This window comes from Camelus ferus, chromosome 3, assembly GCF_009834535.1.
Source record: "Camelus ferus isolate YT-003-E chromosome 3, BCGSAC_Cfer_1.0, whole genome shotgun sequence".
Lineage (NCBI taxonomy): Eukaryota > Metazoa > Chordata > Mammalia > Artiodactyla > Camelidae > Camelus > Camelus ferus.
The window spans coordinates 49,699,077-49,711,903 of NC_045698.1; the positions used below are offsets into that span (position 1 = coordinate 49,699,077).

A 12,827-nucleotide genomic window follows, 5' to 3' on the forward strand; every position below is an offset into this window, starting at 1 on the left:
AATACAATCATAATAATCATATAATATAATCACATAATTATTTGCAATAGTTTTATTGCTCTGCTTTAACAATGACACAAGGATTTTATAGACACTGCAAAATGCCATTAAAAATCATTTTGTAAGTCATAATTTCCTGACTGCCACTTTTATGTGTCAAAGTTTTTAAATTTAAAAAGAAACATATACACTACACTGAATAAAATAATACTTGATATTTCTTTGCCTCAGGATGAATGAATGCAAAAGATATGTAAAGACAATTGTACAGACTTAAACCCTGCTAGAAAGAATACTTTTTTTCCTTTTTTATTTCATTTTAAGTCATTTTTAAAAACTCATTATGCTAACATATCACCCAAGAAGAATCATATTTTCTGTTTCCAAGATAGCAAATTTGGCCCATATTTTAACTTTTCTTCCCTTCTCAGTTCCTAAAAAGAATCCAAAGAAATGATTAGTTAAAAAAAAAAAAAAAAAAAACAGAAGCAGCAATAGGAAAAAAGAACCATACTCACTATAGATTAGAAGATAAGAACAGATTAAAGGGAAACCAAACAATGGTAAACAAGTTTGTCACTCATCACAGGAAAAGGGGGGGTTCCTTTAGATGTAACTAGTATATCGATTTCTTCCATCAGAATCCCAGAAAACCACCCAGCTCAGAGCAAATCCTACCAACAAAATATGAAAGAAGGTAAACTGGAAGCTCACAGTGGCTAAAGTCTCACACCTCACTGAGCTTGCTGCTTGTACCAAAGAAGCTTAGGATGTATGCTGTAGTCAACTACTCTGTGTAGGATAAGAAGTTCCCTATCAGATAAGGAAATGTACTAAAAGCTAAGGTTTATAAAATAATGTAGCGATGGCACAAAAGTAGAAATAGTCAAACAGGTCAACGAAACAAAACAAAAGGTGGGAAACAGACCTATATTATATCTGGAAATTTAAAATATATCAAAAATGGTATTTTGGTTGCCGGTGGCAGGGGGAGGGACAGACTGGGAGTTCGAAATTTGTAGATACTGACAGGCATATGTAGAAAGATAAACAAAATTATACCAGATAGCACAGGGAAATATATACAAGATCTTGTGGTAGCTCACAGTGAAAAAGAATGTGACAATGAATATATGCATGTTCATGTGTAACTGAAAAATTGTGTTCTATTATGGAAATTGACACAACATTGTAAACTGATTATAACTCAATAAAAAAAAGGAAAAGTGGTATTTTAAACAATGGCAACAAAATGACTTATTCAATAAATAATATTGGGGCTGTAAATTAACCATTTGAAAAAATGAAGTTAGAGACCTACCTTCCCTCCCATATGCTAAATTAATTCAAAAATATTAAAAACATAAAAGTAAAAACTGTAAATATAATAAATGGAAATAAAGATAAAGGAAAATATTTGTATGGTCTTGAGAAAGGTAAAATACTTCTAAGTTTGAAAAAAGCAAGAAACTCTAAAAGAAAAGACTGACAGATTTTACTATATAAAAACTTAAAATTTCTGCACAACAAAATGTATCATAAATAACATTAAAAGATAAGTAGAGAACTGGGTAAAACAACATATATATGACAAAGTTTTGCTACCTTTAATATCTGAAATGTTCTTAGAAGTCAATAGTAAGATGAGAATAATGAGGAGGCAATAAGGCAACTCACACAGACACACACACAAAAACTATGAATAGTCAATATTATAATACGCCTAACCTTGGTATCCTTCAAAAATACAAGGACATACTCAGTCTTCACCAGTTTGGCAAAGATTGAATATGTCCTGTGTGGTATCTAAGAGGGAAAAAGTCACCTTTTTTTTAGGGGGCAAGATTTGATATGTGTTCATCCTTTAAAACAAATCTCATTTAACTAGTTATTCTAAGGAAGTAATCAGAAAAGTAGGCAAAGGTATAGTATTGAAAAATATTAAACATGTAATCAAAATCATTATATAAAGCACACTCGTACAAAGGAATAATATGCAGCAATTTAACAGGTTGAGGTAGATCAACATAACAAGGAAAAACATGTAGTATAATATTAATCATGAAAAAGATATTTATATTAGACCTACAAATCTAATTACAAATATTATATTACAAAATATTACAATTACAAAATACTACAAAATTATAAAATTACAAAATATTACAAAAACATATTTATGGGGGGAGGGTACAGCTCAAGAGGTAGAGCACATGCTTAGCATGCACAAGGTTCTGGTTTCAATCCCCAGGACCTCCTCTAAAAAAATAAATAAATGAATGAATAAACCTAATTACCCCCCCACAAAAAGTAAATAAATGAAAATAATACATATATTTATATTGGTATACAAAAATCTAGAAAGATATACGAATACTAAACATTAAACACTGGCATGTAGAATTACAGAGAAAAGTAGGGGATGGAATCTTTCACTTTCTATATTACATAACTTTGTATCTTAAAAATATTTCATACTTTTAATACTTAGCAAAAATAATTAATGTCTATCCATTTGGAAGAGGAAAGGAAAGGAAAGAGGGAAAAAACTTTGTTGGAATATTAAAACAGATCTCTAACTTCTAGTTGCATTTTATACACCATAAGAACACATTCTGGAGACCAATATTACACACTGTCCCTTCCAATTACACACAGGAAAAACTACTCTATGATGAAACTAACTTGCCATTGAGGTATCAGGTGAGATGATGTACGTTGAAGAGTTTGTGAACTACAGTTGACCACTGAATAACAGGGGTTTGAACTATGCAGGTCCACTTAAATGAGGATTTCTTCCTAAAGACAATACAACCAGCCCTCCATATCCTTGGGGTTTGCATCAAGATGACACCAACCACTGATCAGATTGTGTACTGTGTTTATAATCCGTGCCTCATGTAACTCATGGATGTGGGATCTGCGGATGGGAAGGGCCAACTATGGAACTTGAGAATCTGAGGATTTTGGTATACTTGAGGGCCCCTGGAACCAAACCCTTGTGGATACCCAGGGACAACTGTATACATACAAGAAGATTCTCATGATGTTTAGGAGATTTTCCTTCTAATGTACACCTATTTCGAGACATCCTCCGAAGTAAAAAATGGCCCACAAGAAGAAATCATAAAAGGAAATAACCTACTATTTAAACAGCTACTGCAGAACTGATCTTTTTTAACCGTGACAATCAGTGATATATTTTTCTAGAAGTGTTTAAATTGATCTAGAAGTAGACTCAGGAGGTATGGTGAATTTGTAGGTGAAAGGCTCTTTTTAAAAATATATACCAAGGATATCTGTATCTTAATTTTAGTCTGAAAAAAATCAGACTGGTTATTTAAAACTACTATTTATTTACACAAATAGTCAAGTTCTAGGGTTAAGCTGGAGATTTGGGGGGTGGCGGAAGAAGAGCTATTTGAGTGCCACTTTCACATCTCTGTAGCCCTCTCTAGGAGTCGTAAATATTTTCCAGAGGTTACACTCCCCATTGCTATCCTTACAGTAATAGATCTCAGGGTCTACTACAGATGCCTGTAAGAAACTAACTCTGTGAAAGTTACAGAAAAAAACTAAATGTAAAAGGAGAAGTTAAAGGAATAATAATACTTAGAAAATTAAAGGGGCAACTTAGTGAAAAGAATTCTCTCTCACCTCTGCATGTTCCACTTATTCCAGGATGGAGACTGAACTCACGTCTAAGAGATGTGTCTTGATCAAAGAGCAACCTTCCAAACACCAAAAAAAGAAGGTACAGATGTTACGATGTTTTCTAAACAAAGACTAACAATTTAACTGTCAGTTTTTAATTATACCTAAATTTTGCTAAAAGTCTTAGTTACACCACTATTAGTATTTCTACATCAAAGTATTTTTTTCAGAAATGTAGCCTTTAATTTAAAACTTATCCAAGATGAAAAATAAAGACTTATTCATGCGGTCATGTTCATTTTTACAAATATTCTGTTATTTTGGGGCATTTGGGAGTAAGGGACAAATATGACTGATGTCCATAAAAGAAGAGAGAGAGAGAGACACCAGGAATGCATGCACACAGAGGAAAGACCATATGAGGACACGGCAGGAAGGTGGCCACCTGCAACCAAGGAGAGCCCTCAGGAGAAAGCAATCCTGCCAGCACCTTGATCTTCGACATCCAGCCTCCAGAACTGTGAGAAAATTAATTTATGTTGGTTAAACCACCCAGTCTGTGGTATTTTTGTGACAGCCTAAGCAAACTGCTACATCACTAGTCTTCCCTAACTTCCCAAGACAGGAAATTCCAGGCTCAGCTTAGTACATCTGCTTTAAAACTGGAACCCCATCATTTCTCACGGAGCCTTGGTTCCTTTGAATAGGATATCACGTTGGAAGTCCACAATACTAATATTATCATTAGCTATGTGATTACTGAAAAAATGTTATTTTGCAATTCCTTATGTCCTTAGAATATATCACATGTGGCATGTTTAGCTAAATTCTATGTTTTAAAGGCACTTAAAATAATCCCTTTTTGTACAAGTATGCTACTAATCAATACATAAATAAGTTCACTTGTTTCACCTTGCTTTTTGCTTTTTAAGAATTTTTTTCATGTTAATTTTATTATGTTTTATAATTATGTAAACCATTTACATCATTGTTGGTAGGATGTTTGGGGTTTTTCTTAATGGTACACCATTTGTCATTCCAAAGACAAATGTACAAACCAAGATCTATTTAGAGAGGTCTAGCATTCATCCCTGTCCCTTCATCCACCTGTCCTCTCCCTTCCCATTTTTAAAAATTGTATGGTTTATCCTTCCAATGTGTTTCTGGAAAGATAAACAATACATGTGTGTGTCCTCACCTCTTCTTAGATAAGCAGTGGCATTCTACACATGCTTCCCTACTTTCTTTTTTACTTAATATATCCAGTAGACTGATTACAGGATAAAGAAAGTCCTCATTCCTTTTTATAAATTCATAGTACACCATTGTGTAGATTCTTAAATGATTTTAATAGCTTATTAAAAGATGACTGTGGAAGTAAGAAAAAAAATCTTTTAGTTAAAAATTTACAGAACTGTCTCATGTTTCCCATTCCTAATCACAAACACACATCACATACATAAATTCACATACATTATGAAGAAAGAACAGCTTACCAAAGAAAAATTAAAGTACCATTAAGAAAAACCCCAAACATCATACCAACAAAATTAACAATGAAAAGGACTCCAGTCCTTAATCTTCCTAGCACATCCACTATGCGAGTAAATGCAAGTTCCTTCTGGGAGGAGAGTAAGTATCTTTTTTTGTCTCAATTACTACTGGCCATTACTAAGGATTGAAAATTCATTATTCAAATATGGATAATGCCATTACTGTAGTGCACTTTTCCAAGTAAAACAATCTATATATCTTACTGTCCCTAAATGTCGGGGTTATTTTACTTCTTAAAAATTTTGAGATTTTTTTTAATCTAAAAATAACACAAAAGGGGCATGGAGGAATTTTGGAAGGTAACGGGGCTGTTCTGTATCTTCACCATGATAATGGTTATTATAAATTGTATGAATTTGTCAAAACTCACAGAACTGCACAGTAAAAAGAGTAAATTTTGCTGTATGTAAACTCTATCTAATAAAAAAAATTTTAAAGTAGCACAAAGATACTAATTTTCCATAAGTAAATTAACAAATTTAACATTATACCAATAAAAGTATCAACAAGATTTTGCTGAATTAGATAACTGATTCTAAAATTCCTGTAAAATAAATAAGAACAGCCAGGAAAAAATTTTAAATAAGAAAAATTAGGCAGTAATGACCTACAAAACATTAAAATATTTTTGGATACAAAGTGTTTTTAATATGAAACTGACATAAGATGACAGAACAATAAACAGAATAACCCCCCCACAAATAAACTCACATAGATATGGGAATTTAGTATATTTAAAAGGTGATATCCCAAATCAGTGAGGAAAAGATACAATTCTTCAAAAAATTATACCAGGACAATGAAGGAGACATCAGGAAATAACTTAGTTGGGTCCATATTTCACACAGTACTCCAGAAAAAAAATCCACATGAATCGAAGATGTAAATGTTATAAACAAAGCAAAAAGTACTAACAGAAACCAAGGAGGGATTCTCTAACAATTGTAAAGGAAAGAAGGCCTTTCTAATTACGATACAAAAACCCAATAATTCAATTATTAAGATTACAAACACACATACTCTTTGACATAGTGCTTCTATTTTTAGAAAATAATTTCATATATGTTCTCAAACTTATGAATACTTAGAGAATATTTCTCAAAGGATAAGATCAAATATATTGGTTGCCTATAGGAAAGAAAACAGCATGGCTGAGGGAGCAGAGATGATAAGGCTTTTTACTACATATTCTTTAATACTTAAAAAAATTTTTGGACTATGTAAATACATTATCACTTCAAAAAAAACCGTAGAAAATGTGGGCAATAAAGAAAAGTACAAATAAGAAGACAGAAATCTCCTGTAATTTTACTCGTATTAGGGCTTTGGTGGCATTATTTACAATAGCCAAGACATGGAAGCAACCTAAATGTCCATCAATCAATGAATGGATAAAGAAGATGTGGTATACACATATACAATGGAAAGTTCAGCAACGAAAAAGAAGGGAATCTTGCCATTTACAACAACATGGATGGACATGAGTGCAATTTACCAACTGAAATAAGTCAGACAGAGAAAGACAAATACCATGTGATATCACTTATATGTGAAATCTTAAAAACATACAAACAAATAAAAAAGCAAACTTACAGAGAATAGATTGGTGGTTTCAGGGCAGGGAGGTTTGTGGGAGGGGCAAAATGGGTAAATGAGGGTCAAAAGGTACAAACTTCCATTTATAAAATACATAAGCCTTAGGGATGTAATGTACAGCATGAAGATTATATTAATAATACTGTATTATATTTTTTAACATTGCTAAGAGAATAGATCTGAAAAGTTCTCATCACAAGAAAAAAATTATAACTATGTATGATAATGGATATTAACTAGACTAATTATAGTGACAATTTCACAATATATACACATATCAAATCATTATTTTGTACACCTGAAACTAATATAATGATACATGTCAATTATATCTCACTGAAAATCAAACAAAAAACAAACAACAAGACTTTGGTGTATTTCCCTCCAGCTTTCTTTCCATGGAGGCTTATGTGTGATGGAACCAGAAATTCTTTTATAAAGTTTGCATCAGTCTGTATAAAGTTTCATGGACTACATTTTTCACTTAACTTTATGTTTAAACATTTGCAATGTCACTAAAATTCTTCCTGAAACCATCAAACATTGATAATACTCTACCATAAGAATAAATCATAATTTATTTAAGCATTATATGTTTTAAAACATATAGATTATTTCTAATTTTCTATTACTACAAATAACTGAGATAATTTTCTCTTACATAAATCTTTAGTCATTTTTTTTTTCACTTTTTCCTTAAGAGAGGGGTGATGGCTATTTTTAATACTAAAAGAAAAATGAAGCAGTGGAGATCAGAAAAATTACTTATCCATGTTCAACCAACAAATTGACTGAAAATAAAACATTAATATCTCATTGGGTTCTTAGCCAAACTACTAAACTAATACTCCAAAAGTCACCAACTACTTCATATGGATAGCGTATTTTAACAATAAAATGTGTCACTGAAATATTAGAAAGATGAGACGCTAGAAGGTATTAACTATATAAGAGGGAGGGGGAAATTAGATGGTTAGGTTAAAAGGAAAAATTTCAGGCAAACATCTGATTGAAATTTTGAAATAATTTTTACTGCTTTGTTAAAATACAATGAAATTTTTCATGACAATTAGGGTGTTACGTTATCAAATTTTTTACAATGTCATGCTAAGGTGTTGGCTTATTAAAAAAATCTAATTAAAATATCCTTTCAGTGTAACACTTTTAAAAATAGTACTTGGCACCATTCTGTTTTAATTACTGGAGTAGCTAATATTTTGACATACATCCTGACCAAAAATGTTGCTTTCTTTAGCTAATTTAATGTGATTATTAATTCTTTGGCTATTTTTCCCTTCCCCAAGTGCATCCTTTGTAACAGGTATTTTCTAGCTAGACAACTCACATGAAGATAGTGCTAGCCTGTCTTAAGGGATAGAATTAACACCCATCTGGCAGGGTATTATGTTCAATTAGCCTTTTACTATATGCAATTAATAATGTTCAGAGGACATGATTTGACCTGAACATATACCTAAATCCATGCAACAATGAACTATCTTATAAGGTGGTTCTGTTTAAATGTACTGAACAGCATTAGTCTGAGCCATACCCCTTAATGTTATTGAGCAGTTAATATTTACCAGAGACTGAGACAGAAAATAAGGATTGATAAAATGTTTCCAGGGCACGTGAAAGAAAAAGGAATCCTGCCTTGCAGTAAACAAATCATAAGAAAACAAGACCTTATTAGTCAGCAACTTGAATTCTTCCAGAAGGTTAGTAGCAGCACCTAGCAAGTCAAAAAAAGGACTGGATGCATTTTACAGTTTCAAGAAGGGCTAGGACCAAGTCCAGACTCTCAAAGAGTACTTTTCAGACACAGTTAACAAGTGGCATCCTCACTTTTTTACTTGCTTTATCTAATCCTAATGAGCATCAAACCCTTTCTCAGAGCTTAGCAAACAGGCCTTAATAGCTGCAAATATTTTAGGATTATTTAACTATGCAAAACTGTATGTCTTGCCTGTTGGGGATCTCTGAGCTACCAGGACCTGTGCTCCTCCTGCCAGTCGAAGTTGGGAGCTTGTGCATGAAAAACAGCCAGAATAAACTGCATACAAGTAAGTAAAGAGGAAAGGGGGAAAAAAAAAAAGCAACGGCACTCAGCTCCAGCAGTGCTTAGATTCTGTATTTCCATTCCTAATTTTTAACCTTGGGCTATGAGCTCTGAAAGAATGATGTTTCTATGCAATTCCAGAGAAGCATTATAAAATGAATCAGAGCGGAACAAAAAAAGATTGGCCAGCCAAGATGGAGTAGGCCATGTATAGCCTAGTTCTTCACTCATTACAACTAAAAACTCTGGTAGAATATTTTTTAAAAGCTACCCGATTAATCTGAAAAGTAAACAATAGCAGGTAAACTGGGGACTGAAGTCTAAATCTAAATAATAACCTTGTAGTAGGTGAGTTTCACAGTTTGGGGTTTTTTGTTTTGTTTTTTGGTCTTTTTTTTTTTGGTCTCCAGCTTTGATCCTAGGCCTAAACCTGGAACTGCACAGTGGGCAGAGACAGCAAAAACTCCAGAAGAACCCTTCTATCTTTATCCAGAAGACTAGACAAAGGGGACCCTGAATGGCAAAAGGTATGGGGGAATCCTTGGGTTTTCTTTTGTATGTTTTCTCTCTTTAGCCTCAGAGCCATACGGCTACCAACCATGGCAGCTTAGGCACTTAAAACTCAAGAGAAAACATGTCTCTCTCCTACTATAAAAACCATACTCCAAAGACTATGGAAAGAATCTCTTTTATTTTCTTCTCTCTCTTAACACCCTGAAGGTGGCCCCAGCTGCAGGAAACTGCTCTACAGGGAGAAGGCTAACACTGAAAGAAGTCTATCTTTCGGATCATATGAACCAACATGTGCATATGGAGAGGGAAGGGTGCATGAGAATCCTCAAGAAAAGAGAGCAGGATGGGGAAAAACCTAATTCTGCATCTGTTCCAACGTAAGTCTCAGGTTCAAGCCAGAGCTGCCCACATACAGAGAAGAAGCGTAACAAGGGCTTAGAGAACCGAACTATGATATTAACTACTATCCAAATTCCAGATTCACCCTTGATGGTAGACGAGTCAGACAGACTCAAACAGCACAGTAAAGGCTTGAAAATTGGACTGATGTAACCACCGCCTACAGAATGCAAAACAGAACGTGCAGTCAGAACCTAATCAGAGTGACTGTCATTCAAAACAAACAAAAATCACCACCTTAGAGGATTTTAACAGGAACAAGAGTCCAAAACATAACATTCAAAATATACAGGATCTAATCCAGAATTACCCAACATGCAGAAGAATACGAAAATCTGACTAATTCTTGAGAGAAAAGATAATAGATGTCAATACCCCAGCCCCACAAGCCCAGTCAGAATTAACCAAAGACTAAAGCAGCTAATATAATCATTCTCTATGAGATAAAGGTGAACAGTCATCAAATGGATGAAAATGTTGAAATTCTCAGCAGAGACATAAAAACTATGTAAGAGAATCCGATGGAAATTTTAGGAGCTATAATATCTGAAATTTAAAATTCACTGAATGGTCTCAACAACAGAATGGAAATGACATAGGGAAGAGTAAGTGAATCTGAAGACAGAGCAGAGCAAGAGAAATTATACAGTCTGAAAAACTGAGAGAGAAAATATTGAAAAAATTAACAGAACCTCAAGGATCTAGGAGACTATCGAAAGGTCTACCATTCAGGTCATTTAAAATCCCAGACAGAGATGAGAAAAAGATTGGTACAGAAAAACTACATGAAGAAATCATGACAAAAAAAATCTCTCAAGTTTGGTGAAAGACATAAATTTATAAATTTGAGAAAGTCTGTGAACCCCAAACAGGAAAAACACAGGGAAAAGCATGCCCAGACACATCAGAATCAAATGGCAGAAAACTGAAGATAGGGAGAAAAAAATGAAAGCAGAGAGGGAAAAAAAGATGATACGTTACACAGAAGGGAACAGTGATTTAAGTGGGGAAGGAGGGGCTTGACTACAAAGGGGCAGGGCAGGACAAGGGAGGTTTTCTGGAGTCAACAGAACTGTTCTGGATCTTTAGGGTGGTGGTTGTTGTAAGACTAGATGTACTAGTTAGTCATAATGCTCCCTGTACACCACTAAGAGCAAATATTACTGTTTGTATATATAAATGAGCCAGAAATCTGGATATCACACTTTATCGCTGCCCCTTCCTCATCCTCCCTGTCTAATCAATCACCGTCTCCTGCCTAATTTACTTCCTAAAGATTTCTCAGATTTGTCCCTTTCCCGCTATTCCCACTGTTCCTGTCTAGCTGAGCTCTCATCATCCCAGGCTGCAACTACTTTGATCCCAAAGCTAACCTCTTTGCTTTGCAAAAACTAATCCCTGCTCTAACAGTACCAACTTTAACGTGGACGCTTGTTCGAAATGCAGAATCTCGGACCCCCACCCTAGAACTCCTGAATTGGAATCCACCTTTTAACAGGATTCTGAGGTGATTTATAAGAAATTTATAACTTTTATGAAAATTTGAAAAGCCCTAGTCTAGGGCATGCGTGAGTGAATAAAAATCTGACAGTGCTGCTCCTCCACTTAATCCCTTACAACCTCCCTACCAGGACACGTGAGGGATACGAGGCCTTACATGACGTTACCCCACCTTCCTCTCCGCTCATCTCTCACCACACCCATCTCAGCACTGAACACTTCAGTAACACTCAACTGTAGATTCCAACACACAGAACACAATGCTAAGCGCCACCACCACACCTTTACCTATGCAGTTCCCTTGGCCTGAAAACCTCCTCTCCTTCATCTAACTCCTAACCCACCTTCAAGCCTCTATTCAGAAGTCAACCATAGCAAACTATGATGACCACCTAGGCTGAGGTAAGCGTCCCTCTGGGCTCCTAAACCAGCCTGGGTATACCTCCAACCCTGGACTTCCCACGTTATAACGAAATTATCTATTTACGTCTTTCCTGGCCTGTAGGTCCCTCAAAGGCAGTGGTCTCATCTCTTTTATCTTTTCCCTGGATCCAGCACAGAGAACTAGGTTATGTGTTGATGAACTAAACTACCATTTTTTCTTGATTCTTAAAAAACCATCCGTTTCCACTCTGATAGTAACCAGTCTCCCCCATCACGCATTCTTTTACCCTGAGAGAAAGTATATTGACCAACTCGTAGCCCTGAGCTACGAGTTGCTTGAAGCAAATGCACTTGAGAAATTTACACACAAGACTTTTTTGTCTGTGCAAAAAAGCCCAGTCTAAGAAAAAAGGCTTGTTAAAAACGCCATAAAGCCACCTACTGTAAAAGCTCATTTTGCCCTAAGTTGGGGAGGGTGGGCATTTGTGGTCTTCTTTATTTACAAAGGTCTTAGCTCAAGCGAGCTGGCCCGCGAGGCCTACTCCCGCCCACAGGCAGACTGACGTTCCGCTGGTAACAACTTGCACTCAGATCTCAAGGGCCACCCACCGCCAGCGCCCAGGCTTAACGGCGGTCACTTTCTCCAAGGCCGGGCGCTAAGGGGGTCACCTTCTCCAGGGCAGCTCCTCTTCCTCCTGCTCGCTCTCCGTCACCGACCCCTCTATCACCGTCTCATCACTGTCCCAGTCCGCACCTTCCTCCATCTTCGCCACGCTCTCTTCTTATCCTCCTTCTCTAACTCCTTTCTTACCGAAAAAAATAATAATAAAAGTGAGGGGGGAAAAAAAAAGAAAGATGCTCTGAAGCCCAGGGAAATTGGGAGTTAAGAACAAAACTCTTGGCGAGAGCGGAGCCTCGCTGGGAGGCCACAGAGCGCCGCACGCCCTGCCGCGAGGGCGTCGTCGGGGAGGCGGTCCAGCGCCGCGGACTGGCCGCGCGCCGCCGGCAGGGGGAGCCGCGCGCCGCACGTCGGAGCCGCGCGCCGCGAGCCGCGCGCGGCCCCGCCCCCCCGGCTCCTTCGGCCGGAAGTGGCCTGAAGTGGTCGGCAGCGCGCGCCCGCCCGCTTTGCGCGTCCCCGCCATCTAGGGCGGGGCCCGCTGCCACGGCA

The 12,827-nt window shown here is 36.3% G+C and overlaps 1 protein-coding gene across 1 annotated transcript in view; it reads right to left on the reverse strand.

Annotated features, from left to right (window-relative positions):
* The window catches only part of ANKRD31 (ankyrin repeat domain 31), a 109,657-nt gene extending 97,031 nt beyond the window's left edge, over window positions 1-12,626 (reverse strand). Inside the window, exons 1-2 of the mRNA XM_032468389.1 lie at window positions 12,329-12,626; window positions 3,658-3,731 (exon numbers count right to left, since the gene is read on the reverse strand). Coding sequence (XP_032324280.1) covers window positions 3,658-3,731; window positions 12,329-12,423 — 169 coding nt within the window. The 5' untranslated portion in view covers window positions 12,424-12,626. The remainder of the gene's footprint in view (window positions 1-3,657; window positions 3,732-12,328) is intronic.
* Between the last annotated feature and the right edge of the window lie 201 nt (window positions 12,627-12,827).